The sequence below is a fragment of the Tachyglossus aculeatus genome (assembly GCF_015852505.1).
Source record: "Tachyglossus aculeatus isolate mTacAcu1 chromosome 12 unlocalized genomic scaffold, mTacAcu1.pri SUPER_6_unloc_1, whole genome shotgun sequence".
In the NCBI taxonomy this organism is placed as follows: Eukaryota; Metazoa; Chordata; class Mammalia; order Monotremata; family Tachyglossidae; genus Tachyglossus; species Tachyglossus aculeatus.
Genome location: NW_024044828.1, coordinates 1,924,322 through 1,944,333, shown reverse-complemented (window position 1 = coordinate 1,944,333; position 20,012 = coordinate 1,924,322). Strand labels below are relative to the sequence as shown.

At 48.9% G+C, this 20,012-nt stretch overlaps 1 protein-coding gene across 3 annotated transcripts in view; it reads left to right on the top strand.

Annotated features, from left to right (window-relative positions):
* HBP1 (HMG-box transcription factor 1) overlaps positions 1–20,012 on the top strand; it is a 41,221-nt gene that overhangs the window by 20,440 nt on the left and 769 nt on the right. For 2 of the 3 annotated variants that reach the window (XM_038741466.1, XM_038741465.1), the window contains exons 3-11: positions 2,484–2,715; positions 3,970–4,068; positions 6,769–6,904; positions 8,445–8,556; positions 8,643–8,755; positions 9,937–10,093; positions 11,215–11,359; positions 14,351–14,665; positions 18,448–18,589. In XM_038741466.1, coding sequence (XP_038597394.1) covers positions 2,484–2,715; positions 3,970–4,068; positions 6,769–6,904; positions 8,445–8,556; positions 8,643–8,755; positions 9,937–10,093; positions 11,215–11,359; positions 14,351–14,665; positions 18,448–18,589 — 1,451 coding nt within the window. The remainder of the gene's footprint in view (positions 1–2,483; positions 2,716–3,969; positions 4,069–6,768; positions 6,905–8,444; positions 8,557–8,642; positions 8,756–9,936; positions 10,094–11,214; positions 11,360–14,350; positions 14,666–18,447; positions 18,590–20,012) is intronic. The other variant, XM_038741467.1, reaches the window with a different exon arrangement.

The following is a 20,012-nucleotide window of genomic DNA, read 5'->3' as shown; positions in this document are numbered from 1 at the left end:
TTTGGGTGGAAAGATAAGGAGTTCTGTTTTGGAAATGTAAAGTGTGAGAGGATGGCAGGACATCCAATAGACTGTGAGCCCATTCTCGGGTAGGGACCGTCTCTATGTGTTACCGATTTGTACTTCCCAAGCGCTTAGTACAGTGCTCTGCACACAGTAAGCGCTCAATAAATACAATTGAATGACTGAAGTAGAGAGGTCTGGAAGGACGGAGGAAACGCAAGACTGCAAAGAGGGAGAATGATCAGGGCTGGAGATGTAGATTTGGGAATCATGTGCATCGTCATCTGTCAGCAAGTCCTGTTGGTTCAATCTTCACAACTCTGGCTAAAATCTACCTTCCCCTCCCCACCCTCCCAACTGCTACCGTATGTTAATCCAAGCACTTACTCTATCCCACCTTGATTACCGTATAAGCCTCCTTGATGACCTCCCTGCCTTCTGTCTCTCCCCACTCCAGTCCACACTTCACTCTGCCGCCTGGATCATTTTTCTACAGAAACATTCAGGCCACGTTTCCCCACTCCTCAAGAAGCTCCAGCGGTTGCCCATCCACCTCCACGTCAAACTGAATCTCCTCACCGTCGGCTTTAAAGCATTCAGTCACCTTGCCTCCTCCTACCTAACCTGGATCGGTTCAAACCAGGTAGATGCCCCCCGAGCCATGCCCCCTTTCGAGGTTCCGGATGAGAAGCGATTCCCGGACTGACTTGGAAGCGGAGAGCTCCAGGCTTCCCTTCTAAGGAGGATGACCAGACCCGTGATTCCCGTCAGCCCAGAAGGCGTTACTCAGTTACCCTGGGAGTGAGGCTGGGCTTCCTTCGGCCCCAAACATAGTCCTCCTTATGGACATCTCTGTCCACTAGGCACATCGGAGGCCACTGAAACGGTGGGAGATGGAACCGCTTCCGTGGGAGGAGAAGCTGAAAAGATCCGAACTCCAACGATTGGAGATGGGTCTCAAAACCCCATACTTCCAAGGGCTAGTGGGCACCCATTCATTCAATCGCATCTCATTCAGTCGTACTCATTGAGCGCTTACCACGCGCAGAACGCGCCCGTTGAAACCTGTATAGAACACGTTGCATTTTAGAAGGAAGAGTCGAGTGGATTATCTGATGGATTGATACCAATCAATCAATTAATCATATTTATTGAGCGCTTACTGTGTGCAGAGCACTGTACTATGCGCTTGGGAAGTACAAGTTGGCAACATATAGAGACCATCCCTACCCAACAGTGGGCTTCACAGTCTAGAAGGGGGATATCTACTGAAACCACCCATTCCTTCAGACACCCTTGGTGACTGCCCCGCTCGGAGGCAGAACGTTGGGCTGGGTGGCCCAGTGGTTCGATTCAGAAGGCGGTGGCTTGGGTTCCCTTTTCCACGTGTACCAAATCACCTTTGACGGGCCAGGCAGTTCAAGTGGCTTCCGTTGCTTCCCCACAAAGGATGTGTGAAAACGCTTTGGTTATTCTATAAATGGTTGTAAAATGTGCCTCATCCAAATGGAGTTGCAGAAGTGAAGACGTCCTCTTGCCTATAAATATCCAACAGCCTGTTAACAGTAAGTTTCACTTACAGAACTGGAAAATGAGTCAGTTTGGGTATTGCATTTTTTCATCTGCTGGTCCCCCTTCTAGACTTGTGAGCCCATTGTTGGGTAGGGACCGTCTCTATATGTTGCCGACTTGTACTTCCCAAGCCCTTAGTACAGTGCTCTGCACACAGTAAACGCTCAATAAATACGATTGAATGAATGAATGGGCCACATCAAATCCAGATTGAGCCCCCTCTTTTCCTCTGTTCCTCCTCCCCTCCCCATCACCCGGACTCCCTCCCTCTGCTCTACCCCTTTCCCCACACAGCACTTGCGTATATTTGTACGTATTTATTACTCCTATTCGTTTTATTAGTAATGTGTATATATCTATAATTCTATTTATCTATTTTGACAGTATTGGTGCCTGTCTTCTTGTTTCGTTGTCTGTCTCTCCCTTCTAGACTGTGAGCCTGTTGTTGGCTAGGGATTGTCTCTGTTTCTGAATTGTCCTCTCCCAAGCGCTTAGTACAGTGCTCCGCACACAGTAAATGCTCAATAAATACAATTGAATGAATGAATCAATCATATTTATTGAGCGCTTACTTTGTGCAGAGCCTTGTACTAAGCACTTGGGAAGTACAAATTGGCAACATATAGAGACAGTTCCTACCCAACAGTGGGCTCACAGTCTAAAAGGGAGAGACAGAGAACAAAACCAAACATACTAACAAAATAAAATAAATAGAATAGATATGTACAAGTAAAATAAATGAATGAATACGGTTGTGTAAGCTAACTCGGAACCATTGCTTGTTACTCGAACGTTGTTTTGGTCTAGGGTCTGAAGTTATCGCCTGCATGGATGTGAAGTTTCAGACTATTTTTACCCGTTTTCTCGAGGACATATTTGTCACCTGTCTGTAATTTTTGTATTCGTAGATGACCTTCCCGAACTTCAGGCAGTTCAGAATGATTCTACCCAGTCTGCCGTCTTCCACCTTAGTACAGATGTTTCTCATCAAGAATATTCCAGGCCTCCTTGGAACCAGCGTACCTCAGAAATGTCAGAAAACGCGTATTCTAATGACAACGGGGTGAATTGGCTGACAGAACTGGCAAACATAGCCACTAGTCCTCAAAGTCCTCTTATGCAGTGCTCATTTTATAACAGGTAGGAACACCGATTTAACCTGCGGCTTTCAGGTGGAAAAGCATGCGATAGCGGGGATTTAGCGACTGTTTTTTAAAACGCAGCTTCCGTTGAGGGGTCGGTGGGTTGGAATTTGGAAACCGAACCCAGGCCCTGTCTCGATTAGCCGCCCTGGCGAGGAAGGGCAGGACGGGGAAAAATCCAAGCGGCAGATGAGGCAGCCGGAGCCAGTGGTTCTGAACGACTCTGGGCTGTTTCGTTTGCGGTCCTGGAAGAGGGAGGATGCGAGGCAGCAGGCCCAGCTTTGCTGGGGCAGATTTTTTAAAGCAAAGGCTCAATTTGTGAGTAATTGAAAAATTATGGTCTGAAGAAGTGTGGGCCCACTTATTCTTTGATTGTAGGAAAATGTTCCCATTCACCTTTGGAAAAATTATGGGTACGTGAACCCTTGACAGATAGACGTAAATAAAAACTGTGATTCCGTTGAGTACGGAGGCCTTACTGCCAACAATTTCAGGCTTAATTCACAAGGCGAGGGAGGAAATTCTAAAGGTGGACTTCCGTAGCAAAACTGAATTCCGAACTCTTGAGAATGAAATCTCTGAGGCTGAAGGGGAACGGATTGGGAAGGTCAGCGTCAAAACCGTATGGTTGCCATCCCCCCGATAGACCGCCTCGTAACTAGTTTACGGAGGCGAAAGGCTATTCTCTCGCCGGCATCCTAGAGGTAATGCAAGGGTTTATCGAAGAAGCGTAGCCCGTAGCGGAGTGTGATTTTTCCCTGATGAGATGCCCTAGGCTAAGCCTTTCTTTCTGCCTCTGGATCGCCGTTGGCGTCCGTGACTGCTTTACAGTTCAGCACCCTCTCTGACCCTTGGGGAAATGGGTTCCACTAATTCATTGCATTGCATCAGTTCAACAGAAGAGTGAATTGGAACCTCACGATGGTGGTATAGGCCCAGGTAATCAGTCCGCTGTCTCATCCGCAAAGGTGGAGAGAGCCAGGGCAGACTGCCGGGGGGAAAGAGGGGCTTCCATCTTTTGGTCAGTGGCGCTGGAAAATGGGGTCTCCAGCTGCAGCTGCCATAAAGGAATTCGGAAGCCACTGCCGTTTCGGGGCAGCGGACTCTGCTAGTCGAGCGTAACCACGTCTCTTCACCCGAGAGGTCCACGCTTATCTCTTTAGAACGTCCTTAAAAATCTCCCTTGCTTCCAGCTAGCTTTCCAGCTGTCTCGCTTCAGTTAAACAACCAGTTCATTTTTATTCAATCCCAGAGAGAAGCGTCACGGCCCAGCGGATAAGGCACTGGCCCGGGAGTTAGAGGTCGTGGGTTCTAATCCCGGCTCCGCCGCTTGTCTGCTGTATGACCTCGGGCAAGTCATTTCACTTCTCTGGGCCTCAGTTATCTCATCTGTCAAATGGGGATTAAGACTGTGAGCCCTGGGTGGGACATGGACTGTGTCCAACCTGATTAGCTTTATCTTCCCCAGCAGTTAGTACAGTGCCTGATACATAGTAAGCGCTTAACAAATACCCTTTTAAAACAATCAAGCCATCAAAAAACCCCAGGAAAACTGACATTAAATGGGAGAAAGGTTTTAGTTTTCCTCTAAGGGACATTTTATAACCCTGTTTTGTATTCTAACCTTTCATTCATTCATTCAATCGTATTTATTGAGCGCTTACCGTGTGCAGAGCACTGTACTAAGCGCTTGGGAAGTGCAAGTTGGCAACATATAAAGACGGTCCCTACCCAACAGTGGGCTCACAGTCTAGAAGGACTGTCCTCTTTTGGAGGACAGACAGGCTCTGAATATTCATGCTCTGTCAGAAAATTTCAAATCGCCCCCATCGGATACTGTTTCTCGGCATATCCTCAAGCCAGGGAGGGTGTTCCAAGGAGAAGTGAGAGATTATTGCTTTTATTCTTGTGACGTTTATTAAGCCCTCACTATGGGTACACTACCAGAATGATTGCAGGTGCAGAGTGGGACATTCTGGGAGAGATGTGTCTAAGACAAGACAATATGCCAAGCACTGTACTAAGCACTGGGTAGATCCAAGATTATCAGGTAGGACACAGCCCCCTTTCCCACATGGGGCTCACCGGATGTGAATTATTTTCCTCTTTCAACAACCAGCTACTCAGTGGCGTTGTGGAAAGAGCGTCGACTTGGTAGTCCTGATCCCTGTCTGCCGTGTGACCTTGGGCAAGTCACTTCGCTTCTCTGGGCCTCAGTTACCTCATTTGTAAAATGGGGATGGCGACTGTGAGCCCTGGGTGGGACGGTCTGTGTCGGTCCAACCTGATTAACTTGTATCTACCCCAGCGCTTGGAACATAGTAAGAACTTAACAAGTACCGTAATTATTGTTACCATTAGTTTATCTCTAAATTGGGGTTAGAACTTTCAGCTTCCATGATGACAAATTATCATCATCATCATCAATCGTATTTATTGAGCGCTTACTATGTGCAGAGCACTGTACTAAGCGCTTGGGAAGTACAAATTGGCAACATATAGAGACAGTCCCTACCCAACAGTGGGCTCACAGTCTAAAAATATTAGAATATAATATAATAAAAAAATTATGAAGCAGCAATGGTAACGTGGCGCAAACGGTTCATTAGAAAGACACTTTAAAAAGGAGAGCTGTAAAGGGTATTTTTTGAGTGCTTACAAGTGTGCAAAGCACTGTACTAAGCGCTTGGTTAAGTGATTTTTCCCATCAGTTTCACAGCCAGGAATAGAATCAAGATCTCTTTTTAGCCAGTACATCCATTCTCTTAACGGTTCTTCCCGGTCCAAAATAAAACCAACAGAAGGAGGCCGGTTATATTGAAATGTTGAATCTGTTGAGACACAGGAGCTGAAGGGAGAATGTGCTAGGATTGGCGCAGTAGAGCTTGCAGTGAGGTATGATGTAAAACAACAGCAACCAAAAAAACGAAACCCCAGCTTTCTCCGTTCCCGAGAATCATCAGAGAAAAGGTTCAGTGAGAGGGAAATCCATTTTGCAATCCCATAGCTATATTATAAACCCAGAAGGGAATGAGTAGAGGAAGAGGATTGCGTTTCAGGTGTTTAATATAATTTTCTTTCAAGCCTTTAATTTTGTGTTTCCCAGAACTTTTCTGACCCTGACCGAACTTGACCTGTGCTCAAGGGGAAAGTCAGGTCCACACTAGTTTGGTTGCTGGTCCTTCCTTAAGGAGCGGTGCTTTATGAACCCAGGGTTTTTAGTCCCTACTGCCTTGTCCTCCTCTCCCTCCTCTTCTTCCTCCTCCTCCTCTTCTTCCTCCTTCCACAAGGCCCAAATCAGCAAGAGCGAGTCTCCTTCACAACCGTTCTTTATTGTGCACTCATCTGTCTGTGGCCTTCTGGCCCAGCTCACCCTGGCAGATCTTATAGGGAAACCTTATTTTGGAAAAGAAAGTCTGGTGGAGTTGGGAGAAGTCATTTTCGCCCCCAGGGAAACTTTGATCATTAATGTCTGATGCATAATGGCTATACAGTGAATGATTTTAAAATTCTTGATGCCACCTGCTTGTTAGTGGCTGAGTGGAAGAATCCCAGTGGGATTATCTGGGGATGGGACAGGGGATTAGTTTGAGCTCCGGTAATTTGAAGATTTTTATCTTAGTGGTAGTTCATCTGTACAAACAAATTGCCGTTTGTTGTTGAGTTTTTTTACCCGTATGCTACAGTTCCATCAGGCTCTGGATAAATGACTGGGCCCTTTGGGAGTGTTAGCCATAAAATACACTTAGCAAAAGGAAATTACTGAAAATCAGTCAGTGATATTCAGTGAGCACTTACTGTGTGTAGATCACTGTACTAAGCACTTGGGAGAGCACAGCATAGCAGAGTTGGTAGACTCGTTCCCTGCCCTCGTTGAGACGAGTTGCCTTGACTATTACTGGAACAAACCCGAAGGGAGCGTCAGGTGCTCGAAACCGAACGCGTGCTTCTGAGACGGGAAGGTTCAAGAAAACAGTCGGGTAGAAAATCGGCAAACATCTTTCCTGTTTTCCCAAGAGTTTGACCGTGGAAAATGCTTGCCCCCTTTTAGATCATCTCCCGTGCACATAATAGCGACGAGCAAAAGTTTGCATTCCTATGCCCGCCCTCCACCTACAGTTGCCAAGAGTGAACCAGCCTTCTCCAGTCATCCTTGGAAGGGGAAAGCAAAAATCAGACATGAAAGGGTGAGTTGGGGGCTGGGCCTTTTGGGGGGGTTTATTAGCGGTTCAAGTTATCAATGATCAAGTTGGTCTGGCAGTTGAAATCTCATCTTTTTTTTTTTTTTTAAATGAAATTTCTTCCAATCTTTATGTTTGGATGTATACACTGGGCTGCCAGGGAGCTGAAGACTAACTCTCCTGCCCATATTAATGTGAGGGAGAGTGGCCTTGGACTTATGTGTGTTGTTTAAAATTGCCAAAAGATTTACTCCTGGGGAGGGGGAAAGGTGATTTAGTTGTCTACACTCACTGCCTCCACTTCTTCTCCTCCAGTTTGCTCCTGGAGTCCTTCCTATCTGGTTTCCGCCCCGCCTCGCTCTACTGAAATTGTTCTCTCAAAAGTCACCAGTGACCACCTTCTTGCAAAACGCGACAGTCTCTATTCCAGCCTAATCCCCCTCAAACCTCTCAGTTGCGTTAGACGTGGCGGATCACCCTTTTTCCGTGAACTATTGTCCAACCTTGGCTTCACTGACACTATCCTCTCCTGGTTCTCATCCTACCTCTCTGGCCACTAGTGCATCTTACCTCCTTGCTGACCTCCCTGCCTCCCGTCTCTCCCCACTCCAGTCCATACTTCCCTCTGTTGCCTGGATCATTTTGCTACCGAAAATTTGGTCCACATCTCCCCACTCCTCAAGAACCTCCAGTGGTTACCCATCCGCCCGCACACCAAACAAAACCCCTTACCGTCGGCTTTAAAGCACTCCATCCCCTCCTCCCTCACCTCGCAGCTTTCCTACTCTGGAATCAGGTTACTCGCTGTGGCTGATCTCGTTTATCTCGTCGCTGACCAACTGTCTACCAACTGTCGTATCGTCCTCTCCCAAGTGTTCAGTGCAGCGTTCTGCATGCAATAAACACCTAATACCCTCGACTGATCGATAGGAATGAGGTCTCAGGGACACTTATGATCTGCCCTTGTTCGGCAAAGTCGCTCTGCTCGTACGTGAGAAGATGTAACCTCCTCTATTGTCCGAGCCCATGTGCCCAGGGCAATGCTTTATGGTAATGCCAGGTGTGGTGAGGTCTTAGGTCAGTCACCGTAGCCTAGCATAGCAGAAAAAACACGGGCTGGGGAATCAGAGGACCAGGATTTTCAGCCCGGCTCTGCCGTCTACCTTGAGCAAGTCACAAGTCTCCCTGTACCCTAGTCTCATCGTATGTAAAGTGGGGATTCAGTAACTTTTCTCCCTCCTACTTAGTCTGAGCCCCACGTAGGACAGGGACTGTATTTGACCTGATTATCTTGTATCTACCCCAGCGCTTATTGGCCAGTCAGTGGTATTTTTTGAGCACTTACTGTGTACAGACACGTTTCCCCCTGCCCACGGTGAGCTCACAGTCTAGAGGGGGAGGAACGGGGCCCGCTGCCCAAAGGGCACGGATCCAAATGCCTAGATGCCGCAGCAGGGGCAAAGAGGGCTTAATCGGGAAAGGCCTCTTGATGGAGATGGGACGGCCGTTATTACCCACACTTGATGGGTCCGATTTTTCCCAACAGGCAAATAGCGAGTCAGAGTCTGGGATCTTCTGCATGTCCTCCCTCTCGGATGACGACGACCTGGGATGGTGCCACTCTTGGCCTTCCACCGTCTGGCACTGCTTTTTGAAAGGTAAAGGGCGTGAGGCCCCGCCGGCCTCTCTTCACCCATCCTCGTCTTGAGGGCCAGAGTCCCGATACTCCTCTCTTCCCATCCAGGCACACGCCTATGCTTTCACAAGGGGTACAATGAGGAATGGCGGGACGTCGAAGAGTTTGCCAGGTCGGAAGGCTGCGACAGTGAGGAAGATCTCCCCATGGGTACTCAAAAGGTAAGGTTGGCATTTTCTGAGTTGCCATCTTTGGTTCCCACTGCCGCCAACAATTTGGAAACCTCCAAGTTGCTTCTGTGTATAAACTTATAAGCCTAATGAGAAGCAGCTTGGCTCAGTGGAAAGAGCACGGGCTTTGGAGTCAGAGGTCATGGGTTCAAATCCTGGCTCCGCCACGTCTGCTGTGTGACCTTGGGCAAGTCTATTAACTTCTCTGAGCCTCAGTTACCGCAACTGTAAAATGGGGATTCAGACTGTGAGCCCCCCGTGGGACAACCTGATCACCTTGTATCCCCCCAGCGCTTAGAACAGCGCTTTGCACATAGTAAGCACTTAACAAATGCCATCATTATTATTATTATTATTAATGGCTCAGGCATATGACAATCTTTTTTTTTCCTTTTTTTTCTTTTTTTTTTTGAATTTTCTCTACAAGGCCGTAATATGAAAGAGTTTTGCTAGATGGCTGGACAGGTGTTTTTGCAGGCTCTCATTTGAGTGACTATTTTTAACTGGGGAAGTAGGCTGATCTAGTGGAAAGAGAGCTTGTTGTGGGCAGGGGATGTGTCTATTGTTAGAGTGTACTCTCCCAAGCATTAGTACAGTGCTTTGCACACAGTAAGTGCTCAGTAAATATGAGTGAATGAATGAACTCCCAGGCCTGGGAGTTGGGAGAGCTGGCCCTCGGCTCCCGGCCTGCTTTGTGACTTTGGGTAAGGCACGTAACCTCTCTGGGTCTGTTTCTTCACCTGTAAAATAATAATAATAATAATAATAATAATAATAATAATAATAATAATAGTGGCATTTATTAAGCCCTTACTATGTGCAAAGCACTGTTCTAAGCGCTGGGGAGGTTACAAGGTGATCAGGTTGTCTCACAGGGGGCTCACAGTCTTTCATCCCCATTTTACAGGTGAGGTAACTGAGGCCCAGAGAAGTGACTTGCCCAAATTGGTGGAGCCGGGATTTGAACCCCCGACCTCGGACTCCAAAGCCCGGGCTCTTTCCACTGAGTCACGCTGCTTCTCACTGAGATGTAAAATGGGGATAATAGCGCCTGCCTCCCCTTATCCCACAGGGCTGTCGAGAGGACACGTGGAAAGATGTGAAAATGTTCTGGAAAAGTAAAAGTGGTAAGCGAGAGACGAGGTATTACTAATACTGCCTTGCGTTTCCAGGGTTATGGATCTGATGGGCTAAAGCTGCTATCCCATAAAGAAAGCGTGTCCTTCGGCGAGTCCGTTCTGAAGTTGACCTTTGATCCGGGTACAGTAGAAGACGGTTTACTCAGCGTTGAGTGTAAACTGGACCATCCTTTCTATGTTAAAAATAAAGGTAAACCTTTCCCAAAAAAGTAACTTCAGCCCACAAAACATAGCACAGTGTTTTGAATGGAATAATGGATCGTTTTAGGATGTAACACAAATTGGGATCACTTGTACATCATGTGGTGGCTGGAGCTCGGTCTTGGGAGTCAGAGGACATGGGTTCTAATCCCGGCTCTTCCACTTGCTTGCTGGGTGACCTTGGGCAAGTCAATCAATCAATCAATCGTATTTATTGAGCGCTTACTATGTGCAGAGCACTGTACTAAGCTCTTGGGAAGTACAAATTGGCAACACATAGAGACAGTCCCTACCCAACAGCGGGCTCACAGTCTAAAAGGGGGAGACAGAGAACAAAACCAAACATACCAACAAAATAAAATAAATAGGATAGAAATGTACAAGTAAAATAAATAAATAAATAGAGTAATAAATAAGTCATTTCATTTCTCCAAACTTCAGTTTCCCTCACCTGCAAAATGAGGATTAAGACCGTGAGCCCTATGTGGGACACAGACCGTGTCCAACCTGATTACCTTATATAATAATAATTGTGGTGTTTAAGCTTATGTGCGAAGCACTGTTCTGAACGCCGGGGTAGGTGACCGGTCCAGTGTTTTCGTAGGCTCTCGTTCGAGTGACTGTTTCTATAGTCGCTCCAAATATACCCTTATACTTAGAACAGTGCTTGGCTCCTAGTAAGTGCTTAACAAACGTCATTGTGTCATCATCAGAAGTAAAAGGAGATTATCTATGCAGTCAGTTCTCGGCTTCACTAGTGACAGAGCCCACACGCGTTAGGAGAGTTGTGTTAGGATGCAGAGCCCCTCCTTCCAGCATCACGTAATTGGAGCGACGGTCTGTAGTTCCGATACAGAGCTCCGTCTGAAACCCACAGGGAAAACCCGCCTTCCGGGTCAACTCTTCCTCTGCCCGAGGCCTCCGGCGCATTAGCTAGGGCTGGAGCCCAACTGGTTAATGTCAACCAGCAGCCAAAGAGTCTAATGTTGCTCGTGAAATTCATTCCAGCGTGACCTGTAAAGGTTCAGTGTCCAAACCACCAGCTTTCCCTTTGCCGTGGACCAGCCTTTTCCGTTCACTCTTACCTGATTCCGTCCTCTCCAACCGCAGGTTGGTCGTCGTTTTATCCCAGCCTGACCGTGGTTCGGCATGGCATCCCGTGCTGTGAAGTTCACGTCGGCGATGTATGTCTACCTCCTGGACACCCTGATGCCATTAATTTTGATGATTCAGGTGTTTTTGATACATTTAAAAGGTAATTTGGTTTGAAGAAGGGGGGCTCTAGTGTTGATACGGGGGGGGTGGGGGGAAAAAAACCACCCAAAGTTGACTACGGGGGATGCTTTGTTGAGGAAAGAGAGCTGGGAGTGAAATCGCAGAGAGTGAGGGCCATTCTTAATTATCTGGAAACTTAATTCCCTATTATCTGGAAAGTTGTGAATGGTAGTGAGCGGTATGTGGGTCTCAAGGCCGGGGGCCTCAGCTTCCTGAAGTGTTTAAAACTGCTGGCGGGAGCAGAGAGGGGCTCACCGGGGGGCTTGTGGAGCACAGAGTCAGGAGCAACCAGGGATGTGAGAGGAGGCCTCCGGAGGAAGAGGAGGCAGCCAAGCTCCCCCGGGATGGTCCGGGGGAAGGGATTCCTGGCTCCAGTCTAGCGGCAGAGAGTGATAGTAGCCGGAACAGGCGCAGGTTTTCCCGGTCACCGATGCCCCCAGTTCATCTCCTTGGTCACATCCCCGGAGACCCAGTTTAAGCCTTTTCGGAGCCCGGATTGGTCGGCGAAACCGTCCGGGACGGTATGATTTTCCGCACAGGTTTCCGTTGAAAATTGGTTCCGGAGCCTTGTGAACTGGAAAATGACGTCGCAGATCCAACCGTGGGGGTTGAGATTCTTTCTAACGTCCGGTTAGCAGAAGGCCTTTTCCTCCTTATCCTCTGCTCCTCCTCCCCTCCCCGTCGCCTCCACTCCCTCCCTCTGCCCTACCCGCTTCCCTTCCCCACGGCACTTGGGTAGATTTGTATGTATTTATTACTCTATTCATTTTATTAATGAAGTGTAGATAGCTATAATTCCATTTATTTTGATGGTATTGACACCTGCTTGTTTTGTTTTGCTGTCTGTCTCCCCCCTTCTAGACTGTGAGCCCATTGTTTGGTAGGGACTGTCTCTATCTGTTGCCGAATTGTACTTTCCAAGCGCTTAGTACGGTGTTCTGCACACAGTAAGCGCTCAATAAATATGATTGAATGAATGACTAAAACACCAGCAAATCCTTACCCCATCTGGGCCACTGTCCCAGTCCATTCAATCATATTTATTGAGCGCTTACTGTGCGCAGAACACTGTACTAAGCGCTTGAAGCCTCACAGCCGGGGCTTTATTTATATATATATATATATATTTTGTTTTTTTTTCTTGCGGGGTGGGGGGAGCAGCATGGCTCATTGGAAAGAGCCCGGGCTTGGGAGTCAGAGGTCATGGGTTCTAATCCCCGCTCCGTCGCTTGTCAGCTGGGTGACCTTGGGCAAGTCACTTCACTTCTCTGGGCCTCAGTTCCCTCATCTGTAAAATGGGGATTAAAGACCGAGCCCCACGTGGGATTACCTTGTATCTCCCCCGGCGCTTAGAACGTAGTAAACACTTAACAAATACCATTATTATTATTACTATTATTATTATTATTATTATTATTATTATGCAAGTTCACAAAAAGAAAAATTCCAGAATAGGTGACGTGACATATCACTCTTGGTCTGCTGGAGGGTGATGCGGTCAAAAAAGTCAGCAGCCCAAGTAGGTGCCCAATCTCTGTCGCCCCATGGCTTTGGGATCCCCAGGGGAACCAGGTTTTTTCCCCCAGGAAAGGGATTAACCATTTTTGAAATTAATTCTTAGGCGCATACAGTACCGATGTTCTGCTGCCTGTCTGTGAGGAAAGATTTATTTGCATCAAACTGTGGGCTTGAAAAAGTCCTCAAACATCGAAGCCGCGTGGCTCAGTGGAAAGAGCCTGGGCTTTGGAGTCAGAGGTCATGGGTTCAAATCCCGGCTCTGCCAACTGTCAGCTGGGTGACTTTGGGCGAGTCACTTAACTTCCCTGTGCCTCAGTTACGTCATTTGTAAAATGGGGATTAAGGCTGTGAGCCCCCGTGGAACAACCTGATCACCTTGTAACCTCTCCAGCACTTAGAAGTGCTTTGCACATAGTAAGCGCTTAATAAATGCCATTATTATTATTATTATTATTACCTCCGCCTTGATGCCCAGCTAGCCGTTTTGCTTCCCAGAGCTTGATGCCCCCCCCCGAATCCTCCCTCATTCATCGCCCCCGAGGGGGTCAGATCGCCTCAGCCTGGTTCTCAATAGGGACGTTGATCCATCGGTGGTATTTATTGAGCACTTACTCTATGCAGAGCACTGTACTAACCCCTTGGGAGAGCACAGAGCGGAATTAGCAGACACTTCGAGCAGATCGACCCCCTTGTCCATCAAGGTAAACAAGAATATAACCTCTGCGATTGCCGGGCGGGCTTTGCACTGTCGTAGACACCACAGTGAAGTCTGCTGGTCTCTTTCCGGTGGGACACAACACGCATTTTTGTCTTCTCCGGCGCCCTGGGAGATTTTGAACTCAGCAGCTCCGTCCTCATTTTGCAGTCACTGACGGCACCTGATTTATGGCCAAGGGTGTTCCCTCCCTTCCCCTCCCTCCATCCATCTCCCCTATCACAGGTATTTATCAAGCGCCCACTGTGTGCAGAGCACTGTACTGTTTGGGAGAGTATAATAAAACAGACACATTCCCCGCCCACAGTCTAGAGGGGAAGACAGATAGTAATGGAAATGAATAACAGATGTGGACATAAATACCGTGGGGCTGCTTAGTACAGTGCTCCTCCGCACACAGTAAGCGCTCAATAAATATGATTGAATGAATGAGAGGGGATGGATAATGGCAGCCAGTGAGGGTGATGCAGAAGGGAGTGGGAAAAGAGGAGGAGTTGGGCCTTCAGTAAGGCTTTGAAGGAGGGGAGAGGCAATTTTCGGTCGGATATGAGGAGGGGGGATGTAGGTGGTGGGATAGATAATTGATTTCTATTGTGCGTCTCCCTCTCTAGACTGTAACCTCTTTGCGGGTGGGGATGGTGTCTACCAACAGCCTCATCCTCTCCCAAGTGCCCAGTTCCGTGCTCTGCGCGCAGTAAGCGCGCAGTAAAGCTGACGGGACTCGCCTTCTCGTTGTAGTTACGACTTCACGCCCATGGATTTCTCCGCCGTCTACGTGCTGAGCAGCATGGCCCGCCAGCGCCGGGCCTCTCTCTCCGGCGGAGGCCCCCGGAGCCAAGGCTTCGAGCGAGCGGGCTGCGGCAGGAGCTGGGTCTCCGGCGGACCGCCGGATTCTTTGTTCAGCAGGGCGCTCAAAAGCCACGGCTCGGGGCCGGCCCGCCCGGGGAGCGCCGCTTCGCCCAACAAATGTAAAAGACCAATGAATGCCTTCATGCTGTTTGCCAAAAAGTACCGCGTTGAATACACTCAGATGTATCCAGGGAAAGATAACAGGTAAAGCGGGAACCTCTGCAGTGGGATCGGTGAGGGCTTCACCGCGGAGGTCGGAGGGGCCGCTCGGTGAGCGGTGAGCAGCGGGTCCAGTTGGCCTCTTTCGCACCCAGTCCTCCCCCAGTCTCTGGATCCGATGGGGGGACGGACCCCTCGCTTACGGAGTCGGCCTGGCTGGCAAGGGAGAGGTGCCGCACGCTGGAATGACCGATTTGAAATCGGAATGGAAGTGATTGAGATTGCTCGTAGGCTTACAGTTGGCACCTGCCATCGTTCCCCCCTCGATTATAAGGTCCTGCTGAGTAGGGAGCCCGATTTTTTTTTTTTTTAATGGTATTGGTTAAGCAGTTCCTAGGTGTCCCGCACTGTTCTAAGCATTGGGGTCGAGCAGGTTCCTGCCCCCCACGAGGCTCACGGTCTAAGCCGGAGGGAGGACAGTTGCCGATTCCGTTTTGTGGTTTGGGGAAACGGAGGCACGGAGTGAGTTGCCCAAGATCCTACGGCAGGGAAGTGGCAGAGCCCGGGTCTTCAGGCGCCCAGGCTTTATCTGCTTCGGCTCTGGGCTCCCGGACGTCTACTTGAGTGTCCTGCACCCAAGAGGTACCCAGGAAATACCTCGAAGGTGGTTGCTCAGACCCAGGGAAACACTGAGGGTCGTGGAACGTAATTCCTGATAAAAATCTGTAATCCAGAAAGCAATAAGGCTTTTATCTGGAGGGAATCTGGCGACTGCTAACGTCCACCTTGAGAGTATTTACAGCTAAGTTGTCAGGTCTTTATCCTTCGCTTAAATGAAACTTTGAACCCCCAAGGCTTTTCTCGTTAACAAAACTAGCTTTGGAAAGTCAGCCTGTGCTTCACTGCTTTGTTTCCAGTTCCATGCTCCTTTCTCACGGTCCAGGGTGGGTTCCCGTGATTCTCTCCTCCCAACACCCTACAGGGTGGGGGTTGTCGGCTATCTCGGCCGATCGTCTAGGCGGTGTAGACTTCTTACCTCACCTCCCTCTAACGAAGGGGAACTTGGTAATGCAGCCATCGGTGGTATTTATTGAGCACTTACCGTGTTGAGAGCACTGTAGTAAGCACTCGGGAGGGCGCAGATCCCACCCGTTTCTGCCTCTTAGCATTTCGGGATTGGGGAAGAGATAGTAGTTGTGACTAGGTTGGCTCTACCTTAGAGTCATCTTTGTTGGGAAAGGTCACTGCAGAACAATTCAGCATGAAAAATAGGTAGGAGTCGTTAACAGGTCTCCGTGCTGCGTGAGTTAAGAGAAGGAACAATTGAATACTAGAAGGAAGGAACCCTCTGTTGTGGCCTGAAGTCTGCAAGCCATGGTATTTAAGCCAGGCACTGTACTAAGCGCCCAATAGGTGGATACAAGCTATTGAGGTTGGACTCACTCTGTGACCCACATGGGGCTCAGCCTTTATCCCATTTCCCAGGTGAGGGAAGTCAGGCCCAGAGAAGCGAAGCGACTTACCCAAAGTCACCCAGCAGACAAGTGGAAGATTAGAACCCAGGTCCTTCTGACGCTTGGGCCCGGGCTCTATCCACTAAATTACGCCCAACCCTTGTTGCTGTGGTGATTTTGTTTGGCAATGGAAGAGAAGGGTGGGCTGCGTCCGGAGAGTCTTGCCGCATGGCTCGGCAGTTGATAAATGGAATTGTAGTTCGGCAAGTTAAAGTTTGTTCTCATCTGAACCGAGAATGAGGTTGTAGCTTGTTCGTAGCGAGGTTTTCTCTCCTCCTTGAGTGCGGTGGCCTTCGCTTAGAACGGTGCCAGCGCTCAGAACAGTGCTTTGCACATAGTAAGCGCTTAACAAATACCAACATTATTATTATTATTATTCCTCTGGCAGGCCTTACCCCTCACCCTTGGCCTCTTGGGCCAGTCGCCCTTCGGGTCTCCCCCCAATTGGGTTGAAAGAGCGGGCGACCGCTCTGCCCATCCTCCTATGTCGTCCTTGACAGCAGCAGCATTGAGCACTTTCTGTGGGCAGAGCACTGTACTAAGCGCTTGGGAGAGTACGGGTTGACGGTGTAACAAGACTCGTTCCCTGCCCATGGCGAGCTTCCAGTCTAGCCCCGGAGTGGGCATTAGGAGCCGTACGGACGAAGAAGACATGGTCCCACTGGTGGTGGCCCAGCTCTGACTCAATCTCATAGTGGTCAGTGGGGGAGAGGGGATCGGACTGTGGACTGTAAGCTCTTTGTAGGCAGAGAATGTGTCTGTAAGATTGTTATATTGTACTCTCTGAAGCGCTTAGTACAGTGCTCCGCACACAGAAGGTACTCAGTAAGCGTGACTGATGGCAAATGATACCCCCTGTCTCTAGCACCGTCCGGACCCCGGGATCCTCCGCCACCTAGTCAGGGTCGGCCCCCTGGCCTGGGGCCTCTTCGTTCATTGTCATCATCATCATCATCAATTGTATTTATTGAGCGCTTACTATGTGCAGAGCACTGTACTAAGCGCTTGGGAAGTACGAATCGGCAACATCTAGAGACAGTCCCTACCCAACAGTGGGCTCACAGTCTAAAAGGGGGAGACAGAGAACAAAACCAAACATACTAACAAAATAAAATAAATAGGATAGATATGTACAAGCAAAATAAATAGAGTAATAAATATGTACAAACATATATACGTATATACAGGTGCTGTGGGGAAGGGAAGGAGGTAAGATGGGGGGATGGAGAGGGGGACGAGGGGGAAAGGAAGGAAGGGGCAATTGTCGTATTGTCGTATTTAGTAAGTGCTTACTGTATGTGGAGCACTGTACTGAGCGCTGATACTAAGGCTCTTCACCCAGACCCTTTCCCCTCGAACTCGAACCTCAGCCGGGCCGACTCCAATAATAATAACAATAATAATAATGTTGGTTTTTGTTAAGCGCTTACTATGTGCAAAGCACTGTTCTAAGTGCTGGGGGGATACAAGGTAATCGGGTTGTCCCACGTGGGGTTCACAGTCTTCATCCCCATTTTACAGATGAGGGAACTGAAGCTCAGAGAAGTTGTGACTTGCCCAAGGTCACACGGCAGATGTGGCGGAGCGGGATTCGAACCCAAGACCTGTGACTCCCAAGGCCCAGGCTCTTTCCACTGGGCCACGCTGCTTCTCTACCGACCGGGGGCCATCGGTCTCCATCTGAGGGGGATTTTAAACCCCCTGGAGACCCATCCTTTTGACACCTGGGGCAGGGCTGTCCCAATGCCCGGGCTCAACCGTGTGGACTAGTGGCTAGAGCACGGGACTGGGAATCAGAAGGTCATGGGTTCTAATCCTGGCTCCTCCCCTCGTCTGCTGTGTGACTTTGGGCAAGTTGCTTCACTTCTCTGTGGCTCAGTTCCCTCTTCTGTAAAATGGGGATTAAGGCTGTGAGTCCTGTGTGGGACAGGCACCGTGTCCAACCTGATTACCCCAGTGCTTAGAACAGTGCCTGGCACATAGTAAGCGCTTAACAAGCACCACAATTATTATTTTATTCTTATTAACCATAGTGATAATTGAGCCTTGTCCCCTCCCTAGGTAGGACAGGAGGATGTCTTTTAGACTGTGAGCCCACTGTTGGGTAGGGACTGTCTCTATATGTTGCCAATTTGTACTTCCCAAGCGCCTAGTACAGTGCTCTGCACACAGTAAGCGCTCAATAAATAACGATTGATGATGATGTCATTTTTCCTTCTTTAAACCTAGCGCTTGACAGGGAGGCTGGGGAAGGCAGGTCAGGGAGTGACCAAATTCCTCCCTTGAATGTTCTGTAAATACTTGTTTTTGCAGAGCCATAAGTGTGATTCTTGGGGACACGTGGAAGAAGATGAATAACGACGAGAGGAGGATATACACACTAGAAGCCAAGGCCTTGGCTGAAGAACAAAAGCGTCTAAATCCCGACTGTTGGAAACGGAAACGAACCAATTCGGTATGTCAGCGTCCTGCTCCTCGGGGGCCCCAGTGAGGGAAAGCCCTCCTTCCCCTGGGAGAAGCAGAGTGAAAAGAGCAAGGGCCTCGGCTCTATAATTCTGATAATAATGATGGCATTTGTTAAGCGCTTACTATGTGCAAAGCACCGTTCTAAGCGCTGGGGAGGTTACAAGGCAATCAGGTTGTCCCATGCGGGGCTCACAGTCTTAATCCCCATTTTTACAGATGAGGGAACTGAGGCCCAGAGAAATGAAGTGACTTGCCCAGAGCCACCCAGCTGACAATTGGCAGAGGTGGGATTTGAACCCATGACCTCTGGCTCCAAAGCCCGGGCTCTTTCCACTGAGCCACGCTGCTATAATGCTTGCTGTGTGACCTCGGGCAAGTCGCTTCCCTTCTCCATGCCTCAGTTCTCCTTTTCTCCCTCGGGCTTCGTCTTCGAGCCCCAGGCGGGATAGGGACTGTGTCCAACCTGATGAGCTTGTACGTACCCCAGTGCTTAGAATGGCGTTTGACACATAGTAAGTGCTTAAAAAATACCCCGGCCCACATCCTCCCTTTGGCCCGGAATGCCTTCCCTCCACACAGCCACCAAGCTATCTCTCTTCCTCCCTTCAAAGCCCTACTGAGAGCTCACCTCCTCCAGGAGGCCTTCCCACACTGAGCCCCCTTTTTCCTCTCCTCCTCCCCATCCCCCCTGCCCTACCTCCTTCCCCTCCCCACAGCACCTGTATATATGTTTGTACTGATTTATTACTGTTTTACTTGTACGTATTTACCAGTCTATTTATCTTGTTAATGATGTGCATTTAGCTTTAATTCTGTTTGTTCTGATGACACCTGTCCACATGTTTGGTTTTGTTTTCTGTCTCCCCCTTCTAGACTGTGAGCCCGCTGTCGGGCAGGGACTGTCTCTAGATGTTGCCGACTTGTACTTCCCAAGCCCTTAGTACAGTGCTCTGCACACAGTAAGTGCTCAATAAATATGACTGAATGAATGAATTTAAAAAACCAGAAAAAAAAAAAAACCCAAAAAACCCAGGTTCCCAATGGCCTGAACTGGCAGCCCCCTGCGCCCGCTCTGCCTCGGAAGAAGCTAGAGTGGTTCGTTCATTCAGTCGTATTTATCGAGCGCTTACTGTGTGCACAGCACTGTACTAAGGGCTTGGCAGAGTAGATTATCAATCGTATTTATTGAGCGCTTACTGTGTGCAGAGCACTGTACTAAGCGCTTGGGAAGTACACATTGGCAACATATAGAGACAGTCCCTACCCAACAGTGGGCTCACAGTCTAAAAGATTATTAGATCATGACAGTAATCTGCCCACAAGCTCACGGTCTTGAGAGTGAAGTAGCCGGGAAGAGCGGCGTCCCAGAAAAGTTGGGAGCTACTAGTATGAGCCGTCCGCGGGCCCACCGC